The sequence below is a fragment of the Colius striatus genome, chromosome 17 (genome assembly GCF_028858725.1).
Source record: "Colius striatus isolate bColStr4 chromosome 17, bColStr4.1.hap1, whole genome shotgun sequence".
Taxonomy (NCBI): Eukaryota; Metazoa; Chordata; class Aves; order Coliiformes; family Coliidae; genus Colius; species Colius striatus.
In genome coordinates, this window is record NC_084775.1 from 2,180,381 (window position 1) to 2,196,981 (window position 16,601).

Below are 16,601 nucleotides of genomic sequence, written 5' to 3' on the forward strand. Positions count from 1 at the left end.
CCAGAGAAGTTCATTAAGGATGGTGGCCTGGGGCAAGGAGCCCGTGTTGGAGCAGGGGAAGAATGCCAGGAGTCGTCCTCCTCTGAGCAGAGAGAAGCAGCAGAGCCCATCTGTGAGAGACTGAGCACATCCCCCATTCCCTGCCCCCCTGAGTCGCTGATGGGGGAGGAGCGAGAGATCTGGGGAGCAGTGAGCTGGGCCCAGGAAGAAAGGAGGGCTGGGGGAGGGAGATCTTGAAGTTCTGGCTGTAATTTTCTCATCATCCTGCTCCCTTTTTGCTTTTATTCTGTTCTGTTTCTTGCAGAATAACCTTTCCTCCTTTCCTCTCTCAGTCCAGCACTGGAGTCTGTTTTGCCTGGAACCATAACTGGCAGCCAGCCCTCCCTGCCCTTGTCTCCATCCACAACAACCTTGCTTGTCTTTTTCCTCCCATTTCACTGGGGCCTCTGCCATCCCAACCAGGGTGGGGGTGAATGGGGGCACTGAGTGAGAGACTCTCATGGTGCTGCTGTGCTGGCTGGCCATGACAGACCCACAGTCCCCACAGCAGCCTTGAGCATCCCTTGTTGGTGTCTCAGCCATTGGCAGGGCTGCCAGCTCAGGGATCTCCTCTGCTTCAGGAGCAGCCATCCCAAGAGAAACACCATCAGATTTCCCTTCCACCAGCACGTGGCTTTCATACAGCTCATTTTTGTATTTGGACCTGAGACTAAAGTTTCTTCAGAACCTCAGAGCTAACGATGCTCCACAAACTGCTCCTCACAGCCTGAGGCTCTGCTGATGCCGTGGGGCTGCCAGCAACACCAGCACAATGGGCAACCCTCAGAAACCTTCCCAGCTAAGGACAGGCAAGTCTTTCCCAGGGGTGACAGATGCTGTTAGAGTCTCTCAAGGGAATATTCTCTGTGGCATTTGGGTGAGAAAAGAGCTACCTGGCTGTTGCTCTTGGGGAGTCATGGCTTGTCCTGGAGCAAAAGGTGCAGCTCATTAAAAGGTTGAATTGCAGTGGTGGCTCCTGCTCCTCAGGCTTTAATATAGCTCAGAAGAACATTGGCTTTTTTTGTTTTCACCAGGAGCTTGAACCACAACCTGAATCTTCATGTGTGTGTGCAATCTCATCACAGCAAGGGACTTGAGGTGGAGTACTTCACTCAAAATAGCGTGGAAGAGTTAATGCAGGGCAGGAAATACGTTTTAAGGAAAGGGATGGGTTTTCATAGCTGACTTTATCTGGTTCTGGTAGGTTTTCTGTCTCAAAACAATGGAAAGGTGGGATGTCCCAAAAGGAAACCTTGTCAATGAGCTGAAGGACCCTCTGTGGTTTCACTACTAATCACAGCAATGCCAGGGCTGGGGCATGGAGGAAAAGCCCATTTGATGTAACGTTTCCTGTGCTGCTGGCCCTGGGGCCAGGCTTCTACAGCGGTTACAGTCTGCAGAACTGGGAGGCGCTTCGCAAAAGCAAAGTGTTGCATCGCAGCTGACAGAGCTTCCTCAAAGCTTCGGGTTCTTCCTCTCCACCCCATTCGGGGCGAGGTTTCCCGTGCCAGCGAGCCCTGCGGGGCTGGTGCTGCCTGCGCTGAGCATCCCCGGGCACAAGATGTCAGTGAGGAGCTGGCTTCGGGCTGCGGCAGCCCCGAGTGACCCTCCGGGAGCTGCTGTTGGGGGCTGGAGAAGTGGGCACGGGGAGGGGGACAGGGGCACGGCGAAGGGGAACAGGGGCACGGGGTGGGATCGTGGCTGGGACACTTACTGCTGCCAAACGGTCCTGCAAAAAGGAAAGGAGGTCCCTGCTCTCTGCTCCCCTGGCCAAGAGTCCGGAGCGTATCTGGCCGTGGGGTTCCAGGGAGGTTCTGGGTGACCATCAGAGCTCCAGCCCTGAGGGTGCTTGGGGAAAAACAGCTCAGGCAGAAGGCAACCAACAGAAGCATGGACACTAAACCCTACTTGGGAACCCCCCCAAGGCCCTGCCAGCCCTCTCCACAGCAGGGCTCTGTGGGGCAGGTGAAGCCCAGTTGCCCCGGGTCATGCCGAGGGAGCTGATCTGCTGCCCGAAGTGCCTCAGCATCTCTGAACCTCAGCCACACAAACAAGAATTTGTCTGAATCGCCCATATTTTTCACACACAGCCCAGGAGGAGCAAGCCTAGGGGCTGGTAACAAAACCTCTCCCATGACAGGTCCCCTGGATCTGAGACAATCTCCTCAAGGGCCTCCCAGTTCCACGGGCCGGACATGCCACAGCCTGCCCCAGGGGTTGCTACAGAGGGACAGGGACGCTTTTGGGGCACCCCTTGAACCCGGGAGGCGCGGCCGGGACTGGCTGCCCCGAGAGGACGAGGAACAGGGGAAAGCAGCTGTCCGGGAGCTGCGGGACGCCGAGCAGGGTCGTGGCGGGGCCGGAGCAGAGCCGAGACACGGGGCGGAGCGGCGGCCCGTCGGCGGGGAGCCCCGGGGGCGGCGCCGGGCGGGCGCTACTTAAGGCGGCGGCGCGGGCGGGCGGCCCCGCTGTGCCCGTGCCATGGCTCTGCTGCCCGCAGCCCGGGCGCTCCGCGCCGCCGCCAGCCTCCGCGTCCCGGCCCGGCTCCGCTCCGCGCCCGCCGCCGCTCCCCGCGGGGCCGCTCCGTCGCCGCCCCCCGCGGGCACCGGGGCCCGGCCCGTACCGCCGCCTCCGCGGGGCGCGGAGCGGGGGCCGCCGCCCGCCGTGGATTTCGGGGACCCGCGGGAGGCGTTCCGCAGCAAGAGCAACGCGGAGCTGCTGCGGGGGCTGCTGGTGCTGGGGCTGTGCGCGGTCGGGCCGCTGGTGGAGCACAACCGGGAGGTGGGTGACGGCGGCGGGGGGGCGGGCGAGTCCCGCGGCGGGGTGCCGGTGCGGGGCCGGGGGGGTGGTTCCCGCTCCGCGGGGAGGCGCCGGACCCGGGGGGGGCTGCCGTTCCCCGGCGGGCCGGGGGGAGCTGTACGGCCCCGGGAGCAGGGGTGAAGCTGGAGGGGTTGCGGGGGGTGCCGGTGGCAGAGGGCTGCCGACGCGGGCCGGGCGCTGAGCTGCCGTCGTCCCGCAGCTGCTGCAGCTGTGCCAGCGGGTGCTGGGACAGACGTTGTTCGAGCGGCTGATGAAGATGACGTTCTACGGGCAGTTCGTGGCCGGGGAGGACCAGGAGGCCATCAAACCGCTCATCCGGCGCAACCAGGCCTTCGGCGTGGGAACCGTGCTGGACTACAGCGTGGAGGAAGACTTGAGCGCCGAGGAGGCGGAGCGCAAGGAGCTGGAGTGAGTGCGGGGCGCGGGGCGCGGGGCCGGGGCGCGGGGCCGGGGCTGGGGCTGGGGCGCGGGGCCGGGGCGCTCTGCCATTGGCTGCGCCCGCCCGGCCCCCCGCTCCCATTGGCTGCGCGGCCGGCGCTGCCCCGCGTCACAGCCCCGCCCCCCGCTCGCCTCCCGGTGCTGCGGACCCTCTGTCCCCCCCGGACCGACCGGGACACGACCCCCTCTGCTCCCTCCCCCGGACCGGGACACGGCCCCCTCTGCCCCCCCCCCCCCCCCCGACCGACCGGGACACGGCCCCCTCTGCCCCTCCCCCGGACCGACCGGGACACGGCCCCTCTGCTCCCTCCCCCGGACCGGGGCACGGCCCCCTCTGCCCCTCCCCACCGGACCGGGACACGGCCCCCTCTGCCCCTCCCCACCGGACCGGGACACGGCCCCTCTGCTCCCTCCCCCGGACCGGGGCACGGCCCCCTCTGCCACTCCCCACCGGACCGGGACACGGCCCCTCTGCTCCCTCCCCCGGACCGGGACATGGCCCCCTCTGCCCCCCCTCCCGGACCGGGACACGGCCCCCTCTGTTTCCCCCCCCTGCACTGGGACAAGACCCCCTCTGCCCCCCCGCCCCGGGCCCTGCCCCTCCGTCCCCCGCCACACACACACCGAGGTGCCGCCCCCCGTTTCCGCGTCCCTCCAGCTACGGGGGCTGGTCCCGCACCCCAAGCCGTGCCGCCGAGCCTGGGCAGCCTTCCCTGCCTCCCGCCCTCTGGCAAGGGCAGGCGCTGGCCCAAAGCCACCGGTGACTCCGCAGGGCTGTGGCCGCAGCCATCGGCTCCGCTGCCGGGGTCGATGTGCGCCGGGCCCGCACCCCGCGGGCGGCACCTCCCGCCCCGGGACAGGGCTGACCCTGGCAGTGCGGTGCAGGGTTCCTCGGGCACTGCTGCAGCAGCCTCGTGCCCCTGATTGCAGCCAGGAACGCTGCAGAAACAGCTTCCTGGGGTGATTTGCAAGTGAGGTTTCGGGTCAGTGTTGGTGATGGAGGGGTTACTGCTGCCGGACTCCTCCCAGCCAGCGCCAGCCTTATCTCTGCTGCCCACTCGGGTGCTGCTTATCAGGGACCCCCACGTGCCATGAGAGTGTCACAGCCCCTGGCTGCTGCTGCTGGAGAGCCCAGGGCTGCAAAGGCTCTGCCCATCTGCAGCAGGAGCACACAGCTTGCGAGGGAGAGGCTGTGCCCATCCCAGCCCTTTTACACTTTGCTGCTGACCTCATTTTTATCTCTATAAAAGCTTCAGAACTCCCCAGTTCAGCCCTTCAGGGGGATAGCTCTTTGGAAGGCACACCGCAGTCATGTTGTCAGGAGCAGCTGGGTTTTCCCCAGCCATGGTCCAGGCTCAGGGCTCAGCATTCCCATGGGAGCTGCGCCGGTCCCAGAGCGAACGCCTCTGCCCTCCCAGGCCTGGCTGTGTCTGTGCCAGCTGCTCTGGTGTGGCTGAGCACCCAGGGCTGTGGCAGGGAGGCTCTGCTGCACCTGCATCCTGCCTGCTGCTGGAGGGATGGATGTTGGTGGTTTGTGAGCAGATTTGGGGGTTGCACAGGTGGGGCTCTGTGGTAGATGAGCTTTGGCTGTGCTGTGGGGGTCATTCCCACCCAAAAGAGCTTGGCAAAGCCAAGCACTGAGCCCTGCTTCCCCCAGTGCCACCCTGCCTGAGCACAGAGGGGTTTGCTCCAACAAGTATGTGGGGATGGGGGAGTGGTGGGAAATGCCATCCAGGGATGCCACTGAACAAAGCCCAGGGGAGGTGTGGGTGGCGTTGGAAGGGCTGTGTTGGACCCTGGCCTGTGCCAAGCATCTCTCTGGCTCCTCCTGGATTCTATTCAAGGGTAAAACCCCAAATAACTGGTGCCTCTTCCAGGGACAATGCTGAGCTGGGCTGTGCATGGTTCAGAGGGAACTCCACAGGGGTTGTGGAGACTCCTTCTCTGGAGACATTCCAACCCAGCTGGACGAGCTCCTGTGTGACCTACTCTAGCTGGTCCTGCTCTGGCAAGGGGGGCTGCACTGGATGGGCTTTTGAGGTCCCTTCCAGCCCTTGTGATTCTGTGAGAGGAGTTAATGGTCCAGGGCTTGTGGCTGCTGGACTCTGGGGTTGTGTTCTCCCCTCCTGTGACTGCTCTTTGGTTCTTTGCCCCACTGCCAGCTGGGGAGCAGTAGTACAAACCAGCCACAGCCAGCAGATCTTCTGGCCTCCTCATGCAATCTGCTGCTGTTCCTTTCCCTCAGGCAGAGCTCTTGCAAGCAGAGCTGTACTGGGCTTGCAGGGCAGCCTGCTCTTCTGGAGCAAGCTGGAGGAAACAGCAGGGAAATGCCCTTTCACTCCTCCCCAGCAATGGGCCCTAGCTGTTCCTTGTCACAGGCTTTCTGGTTGAGAGCAGCCACTGGCTTATCCTGCTGCTGCAGGCTCATACCTGCTCTGCCTGGGCTGGCATCCAGTGCTCTGCCAGCTCGTCCCAGGAGTCCTGGGCCGTACCCTGCAGGCTGCTGTCAGGTCACAGCGATGTGGATGCATAAAGGTGTCCTGTGGGCAGCAGAGCCTTGCTGCTGCTCCACTGCTGGGACAGCAGGTAGGATGAGGGCCCTAGGATGGCATCCAGAGGGGCAACACTGCAGGCAGACAGAGGCTGCTTGTTCCTGGGGGGTGAAATGAAACACACACCCCCCACCACCACCCGCCAGTGCTGGAGGTGGTTGTAGTCCTCTTGCAGCCATTGCTGGCCCTTGAGTGACCCAAGCCAGGAGATGGATTGGGGTTGTGCTAACAGGGGGGGAAGGCAATCCTGCCTGGGACTGTCTGCCCCAGTGTAGTATTACAACCCAGCCCTGGCCTCCCAGAGCTGCCACCTTTCCTTCTCCCAGTGCTGCTGCCCTCCATGCCCAGGCCTCTGCTGTGGATCCCCAGGACCATGAGGTGTTTTCTGTTTAGCTTAAAGCCATGGAGGAGAGGTCCTGTGGTGATGCTGGGTTGGTGTGTGCTGACAGCTGACCCAAGAGGCAAGCTTGAAGGACTCTTTTCTGCCAAGAACTTTGCTTTATTACCTTTAAAACCTGCAGGTTTTTAAGTATCACCCATAGCTTGGGTCTGGGCTTAATGTGACCATGAGATTTTCCCTGGATATGGTAATTCAGGGACAACTTTTCTGATGTTCCCTCATCCCCTTTGCCAGATCCATCTGGCACCCTCCCAGTAACCTCCAGAGCAAAATGGATTATTGCCTCCTTAATGCTGACAGAGAGACCTTTGTGTTTCTCCTGAGGCGGCTTCTTTGAGCTTGACCAAATACTTACTGAAAGCCTCAGCCTGCGTCAGCTGGATCACCCATCCCTGCAATCCAATGGCCTGTTCCAGTCTCTGGAACCTGCTTTGCAGCACTCAGAGAGCTCTCTGCATGCTTTGGCGTGCTCCCAGGCCCCGAGGTTCCCTTGCAAGGGGGCTCCTGTGTGGTTCCAGCCCACCAGAAACATTTGAGCAGTGCCTTGAGATGTGTCCTGTGATGGGAGATTTCCTCTTGGTTTGCAGAAGGGATGGCCAGGTATAAGCTGGGTCAAATGGCACTTGATGGGTGTAGGAATGGCTTTGCTGGACAGGCTAACATTGCAAAGAAAGCAGGTGATATTTGGGAAGAGCTGTTTCTTCAGCTGGAAGGAGCTTCCTTTCTTTTGCTTGATGCAGAATAATGAAGAGAGCACCGTGGCACTGCTGTGAGTGTCCCCCTGAGGAGGAAGGGCATGGTGCAGTCATGCAGCAGGAATGCTGCTGGAAAGGATGTGTTTGTTTCCAGGAACACAAACCACTTCCAATTCGAGGGTGCTGGTTGCTAATTGAGTTGTGTGCATTCACCCTGGGGAGGTCAGAGGGGACTTTGCTCGGGCTTGTCCCCAGCATCTCAGGTGTAGGGCACAAGGGTTGCTTTGGGGCTCACAGCTGCCTGCTGTGCTGCAGCTGGGACCTGCCCACAGGACTCGTCTCAGCATGTCCTCAGTCACAGCAGCGTGCCCAGCTGAAACCTTCCCCCTGCTCCCAGGGGACCTTCCACCCACCCTGGGCTTCACTGTCACATCCCATCCCTGAGTCTCCTCCTTTGTTTCTTCCACCCTCCATACTCAGGGGCAGAAAGCTTCTTGACTCATCCTCAGAGTAGCAGAACCATGGAGCAGAGCCCTTTAGACAGGGTGCCTGCTGCTTCCCACGAGCTCTTGCTGCTCCTGCCCTAGTTCACACCAGGCTTTGTGCCTTCAGCCACGTGGGGCTGTCCCTGGCTCCAGGGAGCAGGAGGGAAAGGCTTGTCTCCACTTGTTTATGCTTTCACCAGCCCCTAATCCCTGTCACAGGGTTTCTGTACAGAAGAGTGTGTTCTGGGACCATGCCACATCCTTCTCTGCTCTCTTTGTGTGTGTCCTCTGGCTCTGGACGGGTGGCTTTGCTGCCTGCCTCACAGGGTGCCTTCCCACTGTTGGGCACAGCCAGTTTTGGGACAGTGACTTCAAGGCAGAGAACTCGTGGAGCAGATGGCTCTGCTGTGGCTCGGGGCTGCTCTCCAGGGCCTGGCATTGTTCCTGGGTGAGACCCCAGGTCTGTGGGCTGCATTTAGGGTGTTAGCAGGAACACTCAGCTGCTCAGGCTCTAGGAGGATCTCATGACTTGGCCAGTATCCCCTGGGCTGTCAGAGCCCTGTTCCCTTTGTGGCAAAGAGCTTGGGCTTGAAATTACATCCGAGGTCAGCTGGAGTTGAAGCTAAGACCTTGTTTGGAAGTCAGTGGCTAATGCCAAGACACAGAGGAGCGTGAGGCAGCTGAGCTGCTGCAGGGCATCCTCTGGCTTGAGGAACCCTGGGTCTGGAGGAGCACCTTGCTTTGTGGTCTGGCTGATGGTGCCTGCAAGGTGGGGAGGCATTGGGTTGAGGCTTGGAGCAACATGGTGAGAAACTGTGGGCTGACATAGTGGGAGACACAGCACTCAGCCCCACCAGGGCTGACCCTGTCCTTGCTGTGGGGTGGGCTGTTTGAGAGCAGCTCAGGACTCTGGGACAGAGCATCTTCCCTGTGCTACCTCAGGGCCTCCAGGTAACACTTACCTGGATATTGAAACCCAGTTGCCTTCCATGAGCTGGTTTGGGGCACCTGACCTGCCAGTGGAGTTGGCTCTGCGCAGTGTGTGACCCACTGCTGACAGGATGGCAAGGGAAGAGCAGGGTCCAGCACCAGGCTGGCTGCAGGGGAGCCTCAGAGCTGCCCTGGCCACCAGTGTGGGCTTGCAGGGGGTTGCTGACCTGGACCTTATCTTCCCTGTTTCTCTTCTTAGCTCCTGCACCTCTGCAGCCGAGAAGGAGATGGGAGGTGAGTGACCCATCCTCTCCTGCTGACAGGAGATAGCCTGAAGGTCCAGCTGTTCTGGGCACTGCAGACCTGGTGTGTGGGAAGGGCCCAACTCCCAGTGCCTCAATACATAAGCTAGATGAGGAACATCTTGGTTTTTGGCCAGCCTAGCTCCTCAGCAGGCGCTCAGCCTCTGCTGCAGCCGCTGGGCAGACAGGACCCATTGCAGCCCTCGGGCTCTTTTGAGGTCCAAGACAGAACCCCTCTCTTCCTGTGCCCATGGCAGAAGCTCTTGGGTAGGCTTGTAGGAGCTTGGTAAGGCTGTGTGGCCCATCTTCACTCTCTTCCACCCCAGGAGCAGAGCAAAGGGAGAAGCAATACCGAGCCCACCCAGGCTTTGGGGATCGCCGTGGCGGGGTCATCAGCGCCCGCACCTATTTCTATGCTGATGAGGCCAAGTGTGACCAGCACATGGAGACTTTCCTCCGCTGCATCAATGCCTCAGGTGAGTGCTGCACGTGTCCTGAGCAGCCCCACTGCGCCTGAGGACCGCAGGGACCCTGCAGCCCTCCAGCCCATCTCGGGTGCCTCCCTCCTGCCCCTCGGGCTGCCTCTGTCTGTGTGGCTCCGTCCAGGTGGCAGCTCGGAGGACGGCTTCTCGGCCATCAAGCTGACAGCACTGGGCAGACCGCAGTTCCTGGTGAGTGCCAGGGCTGTGAGCAGGGGGAGGCGGGTCAGAGCCAGGGCCAGGGGTCATACATCTGTGGGGGCAGGCGCTTTGGGGTGCCAGGTTTGCTGCAGCGGTATCTCTGCTGATGACAGAGGAGTGGGAACCAACCGTGTGCCCACGAGTGCCCTGGAGACTCCACCTCAACTTTTGGGGACATATGAAGAGCTCAGAAGTTTAAAAGTCCCATCATGAGGATGGGGGTGGTCTGTACTGCCAGGCTTGGCCCAAGCTTGGCTGAAGGTTTGTCTCTGGGCATGACCTTGCCAAGCCCTGGCACAGTAAGAGGCTCCATCCCTGGTGTTTCACCTCAAGCTCTGTCCCCACAGCTGCAGTTCTCAGAGGTGCTGGTGAAGTGGCGGAGGTTCTTCCACCAAATGGCTGCAGAGCAGGGCCAGGCCGGGCGGGCAGCCCTGGAGATGAAGCTGGAGGCAGAGAGGCTGCAGGTGAGGCGGGCGATGGCTGAGGAAGAGGCTGTGCTGCAGGAGGCGGCTGGTGGCTAGAGAGGTCCCAGAGAAGCCCTGAGCTCTGACACCTCTGAGCCTGCAGCAGTAAGAGCCTCACAGGCCCTTGGCACTGATGCTCCTTTTGATGGCAGGAGGCTCTGGCCAAGCTGGGCATCGCAACCAAGGCAGAGAGCCAGCACTGGTTCACGGGCGAGAACTTGGGCGGGAGCGGGTGAGTGCTGTGCCCTGGGGGTGCTGGGGTGGGGGCACTGGGGACCTTGTCCAGGGGACTTCTCCAAAGGCCAGTGCTGGCTCAGCACAGTGACCAGGCCTACAGAAACCCAGCATGGTGGGGGTGGGAAGGGCCCTGCATTGCTGCTGCAGCCCCAGCCCCTGCTAAAGCAGCTTCCCCTGGCTCAGGGGGCACAGGAACGTGTCCAGGCGGGTTTGGAAACCTCCTGAGAAGGAGCCTCCACACCCTCCCTGGGCAGCCTGGGCCAGGGCTCCCTCCCCTCAGCACCAGATGAGTTTCTCCTTGTGTTTCAGTGGAACTTTCTGTGTTCCAGCTTTTGTTCATTACCCCTTGTCCTGTCACTGGAGACAAGAGAAAAAAAGTGTCACCCCTCTTGACAAACACCTTTAAATACCTGTATGTGCTAATGAGATCCCCCCTCGAGGAGGCTTGGGTGGAAGTAACAAGACAGGTCAGAGTGGCACGTGCCATGCACCCTGCTTGCTGCTGGGGGTCAGGAGCTGGTAGAGACCTCACTGCCCCTGCAAGGCACCAGTACAGACCTGGCTCTCTGCTCCCAGCACTGTGGACCTGCTGGATTGGAACAGCCTGATTGATACCCGCACCAAGCTCTCCAAGCTGCTGCTTGTCCCCAACATGCAGGTGGGTTCCCATCTGTGCTACCCCCAGAACGGCCCCGCAGGGAGGGCACTGGGAGTTTGGGGGAGCAGGGTGTGGGTCTACAGCCCCCAGGCCCTGCCCAGGAACTGGCTGGTGGTCGTGGTGCTGTCTTGGCATCTGTGCTGCCCAGGCCTGGCCGTGCTGCCATCCACCACGTGCAGCCACCAAGCTGGCAGGGTGGGCAGGGACAGCTGGGGTTGGCAGCAGCCCTGGGGATGGGCTTCCTCCAGGGGCTGTCTGTCTCCCTGGGCTGGCTGCAGGCAGAGTGACACAAACTGTTCTCCGTTCAGACTGGGCAGCTTGAGCCTCTGCTCTCGCGCTTCACCGAGGAGGAGGAGCTGCAGATGAAGCGGATGCTGCAGCGGATGGACGTCCTTGCCAAGGCAAGGGGGTGCTGAGCCTGGGGGAGCTGGGCATGGGCACTGCCACAGAGCAGGAGACGTGTAGCAGGCAGCCTCGGGAACTCAACATGCGTCTCCTTCACCCCTCAGAGAGCCTCAGAGAAGGGTGTGAGGCTGATGGTGGACGCAGAGCAGAGCTACTTCCAGCCAGCCATCAGCCGCCTGACCCTGGAGATGCAGCGCCGCTTCAACAGGGACCAGCCCATCATCTTCAACACCTACCAGTGCTACCTGAAGGTGAGGTCTGGCAGGCTGGCCAGGAAGGACCTGCTGCAGCAGCTGCATGGACATCTCTGCTCCTGAAGCTGTGACCAAATGCTGGCACAACTCTGGGGCTGTCTTCCCCACAGCTCAGCTGGAGAAGGGGCTGGAGCACAAGGGTGCTGGGGAGGGGCTGAGGGAATGGGGGTGTTCAGCCTGGAGAAGAGAAGGCTGGAGGGAGACAGGAGCACTCTCTGACGCTCCCTCACAGGAGGCTGCAGTGAGCTGGGGGTTGGTCTCTGCTCCCCAGGAATGAATGACAGGCCAAGGGGAAATGGGCTCAATTTGCACCAGGGGAGATTTAGACTGGAACTGAGGAAGAACTTTCTCCCTGAGTTTAATCTGCTACAGGCTCCTTACAGGCACTTAATCTGCTACAGGTGCTAAACACACTGACATCTGGTTGCCCCAGATCACTGTAGGGAGCCCTGCCCCAAGCCCCTGGCACACCAGGCTCCCACATCCAGGGGCTCTTTGTGTCAGCTCAGTGCAGGCAGCCCAGCTCTGTGGGCCTGGCCAGGGCGTGCTCCTTGGATCCTTAGTAGCATCAGCACCTTAGTACCTGAAAGGGAGCTGTAGTGAGGTGGGGGTTGGTCTCTCCAGTGATGAATGACAGGACATGAGGAAATGGGCTCAAGTTGCACCAGGGAGGTTTAGATTGGAGAGTAGGAAGAACTTTTCCCTGACAGGGTTGTTAAGCACTGGAACAGGCTGCCCAGGGAGGTGGTGGAGTCCCCATCCCTGGAGCTATTCAAAGACACACAGATGAGGTGCTGAGGGCCGTGGCTTAGTTCAGTGATGGGCCTGGCAGTGTGAGGTGAGGGGTTCTTGATGATCCTAAAGGTCTTTTCCAACCATAATGATTCCATGGTTCTATGATCCAGGGCAGAGGTGGCATTTGTGCCATGACCTTGTGCCATCTCTCCCCCCTGGTCCCAGGAAGCTTATGACAATGTGGCAGTGGACGTGGAGCTGTCCCGCCGGGAGGGCTGGCACTTTGGCACCAAGCTCGTCCGGGGAGCCTACATGGAACAGGAGCGAGAGAGGGCGGCCCAAATCGGCTACGAGGATCCCATCAACCCCACCTATGAGAAGACCAATGAGATGTACCACAGGTAGAGAGCGGCCCCAGCCCTGCTTCTCCCTCCTGCCCCACCAAGCAGAGCTCGAGCAGCCTCGCTGCACAGCCCCTGCCCTCTGTCCAGGTGCCTGGACTATGTGCTGGAGGAGATCAGGCTCAGGCGGAAAGCCAGCGTGATGGTGGCCTCCCACAACGAGGACACGGTGAAGTTCACCCTGCGCAGGTGGGTGCTGGGAGCGACTGCAGTGTGCTGTGGCAGGGACTGGGGGCTCCAGGACGTGGGTCCCAGCAGAGGTGTGGTCAGATCATTGAATCTGAGAATGGAATTATAGAATTATTTAGGTTGGAAAAGACCCGAAAGGGTCATCGAGTCCAACCGCTCACCTCACACTGCCAGGCCCATCCCTAAACTAACCCACATGCTGGGGCTTGTCTGGTCTCCTCTGTGCTCACCTCGTGGGGTCCCAGCTCCCATCCTAGCTGGGGCTTGGAGCTGGGATACAGCATGGTAGCCCCCAGCCCCCATGGCTCCATTCACCAGCACAGAGACTGTTTTAAAAACACCCCCCTCAAGCCATAGACTCACAGAGTTGCTTTGATTGAAAAAGACCTTTTAAGATCATCAAGTCCAACCACTCTTTGCATCCCAGCATCCATCTGAGCTGTGGTCAGTACCATGCTGATCCCCACTCCTCTGGTTGGATGCACTGCTCCTGTTCAATCCGCTGTCTGGACTCTAACACCAAGGCTTGGCTTGCAGGATGATGGAGCTTGGGATCCATCCCTCAGAGAAGAAGGTGTACTTTGGGCAGCTTCTGGGCATGTGTGACCAGATCACCTTTCCCCTGGGTGAGTGCTGGGAGTAGGGGTCTTGACAGACCTGCCTCTGTCCTGCTTTGAGCAGGGTCTCCCTGAGCAGCTCCTGTGGGGTCTGAAGGATGGATGGAGTCAGGCTGTGGGTCTGCCATAGGGCAGGTCTGACTGAGGGCAGGGCCTTGCTGCCTCTTCCCCAGCTGTGAGGAGTGCTGGGAGCCCTGCATGGGATTTAGGCAGGAGGTAGATGGGGCTGTAGATGGAGAATCACATCTGTCTCCTGGAGGTCCCATGAGAGTGTGGTGGCTGAGCAGGCAGATTCCTGCTTTGTACTATGAGCTGTGATCACGGAGCTCCTGTGTGGGGCAGACATTGATCCTTGCAGGTGCTGAGCCCATTGTGCTCCTTGATCTGGGAGCATTGTTTGCTCAGCTGGAGGTGCACACACTGGCTCCTTGGTTCTCCTCTACCTGGCAACAACCTCTGTGGACCTTGTCCTGTCCTCTGCCACTGGCCTGGCCCAGTGGAGCAGAACTCCCAGGAGCCCAGGCAGAGGGTCCAGGCAGCCCAGCTGAGGTCAGGGCCTGGGACAGCTCTGAGGTGCAGGGAACAGCAGGAAGCAGCCTGGGCACTTGTCCAGCATGGCTGCTGCTGGCCTGGCATTCCCCTGGCTGGGGGGTGGCTGCCTATCTGCAGCCTCTGCTCATGCTGCAAAAATGCCTTCACTTGATGCTTCTGGTTGACCTTCTTGAACCGGCCCAGCCCTGGCTGCCTCCGTTCCCAGGGCTCGGGCTGCCCTCAGCCTCCTCCCCGGTACCTGCAGCCGGCCCTGTGCTGAGGGGGGAACACGCTGCAGCTCCCCAGCCCGGGTGGGCTCAGCCCTGGGTGGCTGGAGCCACTGCCAGGCCCCCTGCCCTGCTGCTGCCAGCCCCTTCCCTCAGCCCTGGGGCCATGGTGCAGCTGTGGGGGTTGGTCCTTTTTTCTCTGTGTTTTCCTCCCTCCTCTGTGTCCTGCTGTGCTGCTGCCCCCCTGAGCTGTGCCTCTCCCCTCAGGTCAGGCTGGCTTCCCCGTCTACAAGTACGTGCCGTACGGGCCGGTGCGGGAGGTGCTGCCCTACCTGTCCCGCCGGGCCCAGGAGAACAGGGGCTTCATGCACAGGGCCACCCGGGAGAGAGACCTTCTCTGGAGGGAGGTCAAGAGGAGGCTCCTCACAGGCAGCCTCTTCAGCCCCACTCCCTAAGCCTGGCTCTGCTGCCCAGCCCGGAGCCTCCTGTGCCTTCGCCTCCGCTGCTGTTGCCGTGTCCTTGTTGCTGTTTGAACCACTGAATACACTTTCTGGAGGTCACTGCTGTAGGGTTGCCCCAGCTGGCACTGCCCTGAGACATCTCCCTCTGCCACACCAGGGCCTTTTGAGCAGTGCCTGCCCTGGACTGGCTTTGGGGAGATGCTGGGGCTCTCCTGCCAGCCCCTGCCCGCCTCGCAGTCCCAGGGTTTTCCCCGTGGCAGGATTGCAGGAGAAGGTTTGGCTGCTGCTTCGTGCCATGGGCTCAGCTCCAGGGTGGCTTGGGGACAAGCTGGCCTCAGCCAGAAGCTCCTCCAGCCTCTGCTGGGGCTGGGACTTGGTCTCTTCCAGCTTTGTGAAGGATCACTGGGCAGGGCCAGGATGAGTCCCTGCTGCCTGTCCCAGGGCAGAAACCACCTGGCTGCTCCCCAGGAGACCGGAGCTGGGCAGGACGAGGCTCTCCCACCACCCCAAGCCAAGCTCAAGCCACCTGGGGTTGTACATCCTGAGGGACACGTCCATGGGGCAGGACAGGCATGGGGAGGTCACCTTTGCATTGCTCCTGCCTGTCTGCACTCCCTGGCTCTCGTGATGGCCCAGGGCTGGTGGCTGTGGGAGCACCAGGAGCCAGACCCCAACTCAGCTCTGTTGTACACTGGATTTGCAGGGAATGGTGATGATTAAATCATAACTGTTCTTGCTCCTGTCTCTCTCTTTTTCAGCAGCCATCTGTCCCTGGGCTGTTCCTCAATGCCCTGGCCTTAAACCAGGGGTTAGTTTCTGCTCTCAGCCACCTCTAGCTCCACACTGGCCAGGGCTTGGGAAAAGGAGGCTGTGATGGGCTGCACCAAGTGAGACCAAACTTGCCTGGGCTTGGAAAAGCTGTGGAGCTGTCCCTGATGGGCCTGGGAGCAGCTGCGAGCCCTGGAGCTTCGTACTGCTGGCTAAAGGGGAATAGCAGCTGAGAGAGAGCATCTCCTCACCCCGAGATCTGCATTTGTGGAACATGCACCCTGCATGTCTCCATTTAAGGGCAGCTTTTCCTGAGCTTGTTTGGGGCTGCAGTGGTGGGTGTGCTGGTAGCCCAAGCTGCAGGCTGCTTGCTTGCCAGGAGGCTGGCTACAGCAGCAGGGGAAGGTGCAAGGGGGAAAGCTGATATCCCTGCAGTAACCACCTGAGCAGCCTGGCACTCAAACACCACGAGCAGCCCAAGCACACACGTGAGTGGGGGCTTCTCCCAGGGAGCCAGAGCCTGGCTGTGTCCTGCCAGGATGGGGACAAGGTCTCCCAGGGAGTCAGAGCCTGGCTGTGTCCTGGCAGGATGGTGCTGAGGGCCTCATCTCATGATACTTCCCCCTCAGGGCACTGGCATGACCTGCTCTGCACAAAGGCGTGGGCAGCAGCCTGGGGACCAGGAGGAGAGGCAGGATGGGTGGCTGATACCCACTGGCCATGCAATCCTCTGGCCGTGACAGCCCCGTGAGCTCTGTAAATCCTCCCTCTGCCTCCTCCCTGCAGCATCCTCAGCAGCTTCTCCAGCCTCCAGCTACCAGCCAGCGGCAGCTTCCGAGGGACCAGCTTATCTCCCTGGTTACATCCCAACCCCTGCCCTGGTGTGGGTTAGAGCTGGTAAAAATGGAGCAGCCTAGGATAAAAGTGTTCGTGGAAGCCAAGAAAACAAACAAAAGCAAGTGCCTTCTCCAACCAAGCAGCAGCAGGGGAAGGGTGTGGGGGTGTGAGCCAGCCCAGGGAGCAGGGCACAGGGGGCACGAGGTGTGGAGAGAGCAGGATGGGAAGGGAATTCTGGTTATGGAAACAGCCAGGGGCCCCAGCTCCAGCTGGGCACAGCTGCCAGGAGAGGCAGGGAGGTAAGACCACTGAGCCCAGCTTCCTGCCTAACTTTGGAATGAACCCCCTCCCCAGCTGGCTTTCCCAGACAAAGGAATCCTGAGCTCAAGTCCTCCCAGAGCAGCTCTTGGCACCCCAGCACAGCCAGGCCACCAGGATCATTTCAATTCCTGTCCCAGCCATGAGAACACCCTCCA

The 16,601-nt window shown here is 60.8% G+C and overlaps 1 protein-coding gene across 3 annotated transcripts; it reads left to right on the forward strand.

The window, feature by feature from the left end:
• Positions 1-2,516: 2,516 nt before the first annotated feature.
• On the forward strand, positions 2,517-15,600 carry PRODH (proline dehydrogenase 1). Of its 3 annotated transcripts, none has more exons than XM_062009953.1 (14): positions 2,517-2,820; positions 3,059-3,267; positions 8,619-8,653; positions 8,988-9,137; positions 9,268-9,332; positions 9,689-9,805; positions 9,958-10,037; positions 10,619-10,700; positions 11,009-11,101; positions 11,210-11,356; positions 12,320-12,495; positions 12,586-12,684; positions 13,222-13,310; positions 15,279-15,600. In XM_062009953.1, the coding sequence occupies exons 1-14, from the start codon at positions 2,521-2,523 to the stop codon at positions 15,392-15,394; spliced, it is 1,758 nt and encodes a 585-aa protein (XP_061865937.1). In that variant the 5' UTR covers positions 2,517-2,520; the 3' UTR covers positions 15,395-15,600. The 3 variants fall into 3 exon arrangements, with proteins under 3 accessions (XP_061865937.1, XP_061865936.1, XP_061865938.1); XM_062009952.1 differs by lacking the exon at positions 15,279-15,600 and adding an exon at positions 14,327-15,256; XM_062009954.1 differs by lacking the exon at positions 15,279-15,600 and adding an exon at positions 14,327-15,256 and having other exon boundaries at positions 3,134-3,267.
• The last annotated feature ends 1,001 nt before the right edge of the window (positions 15,601-16,601 follow it).

Coding starts and splice junctions, on each gene's coding strand:
- PRODH (XM_062009952.1), top strand. CDS start 2,521: ATGGCTCTGCTGCCCGCAGCCCGGGCGCTCCGCGCCGCCGCCAGCCTC. Junction 3,268..8,618: donor GCGGAGCGCAAGGAGCTGGA/GTGAGTGCGGGG, acceptor TTCTCTTCTTAG/CTCCTGCACCTCTGCAGCCG. Junction 11,102..11,209: donor GGATGGACGTCCTTGCCAAG/GCAAGGGGGTGC, acceptor TTCACCCCTCAG/AGAGCCTCAGAGAAGGGTGT.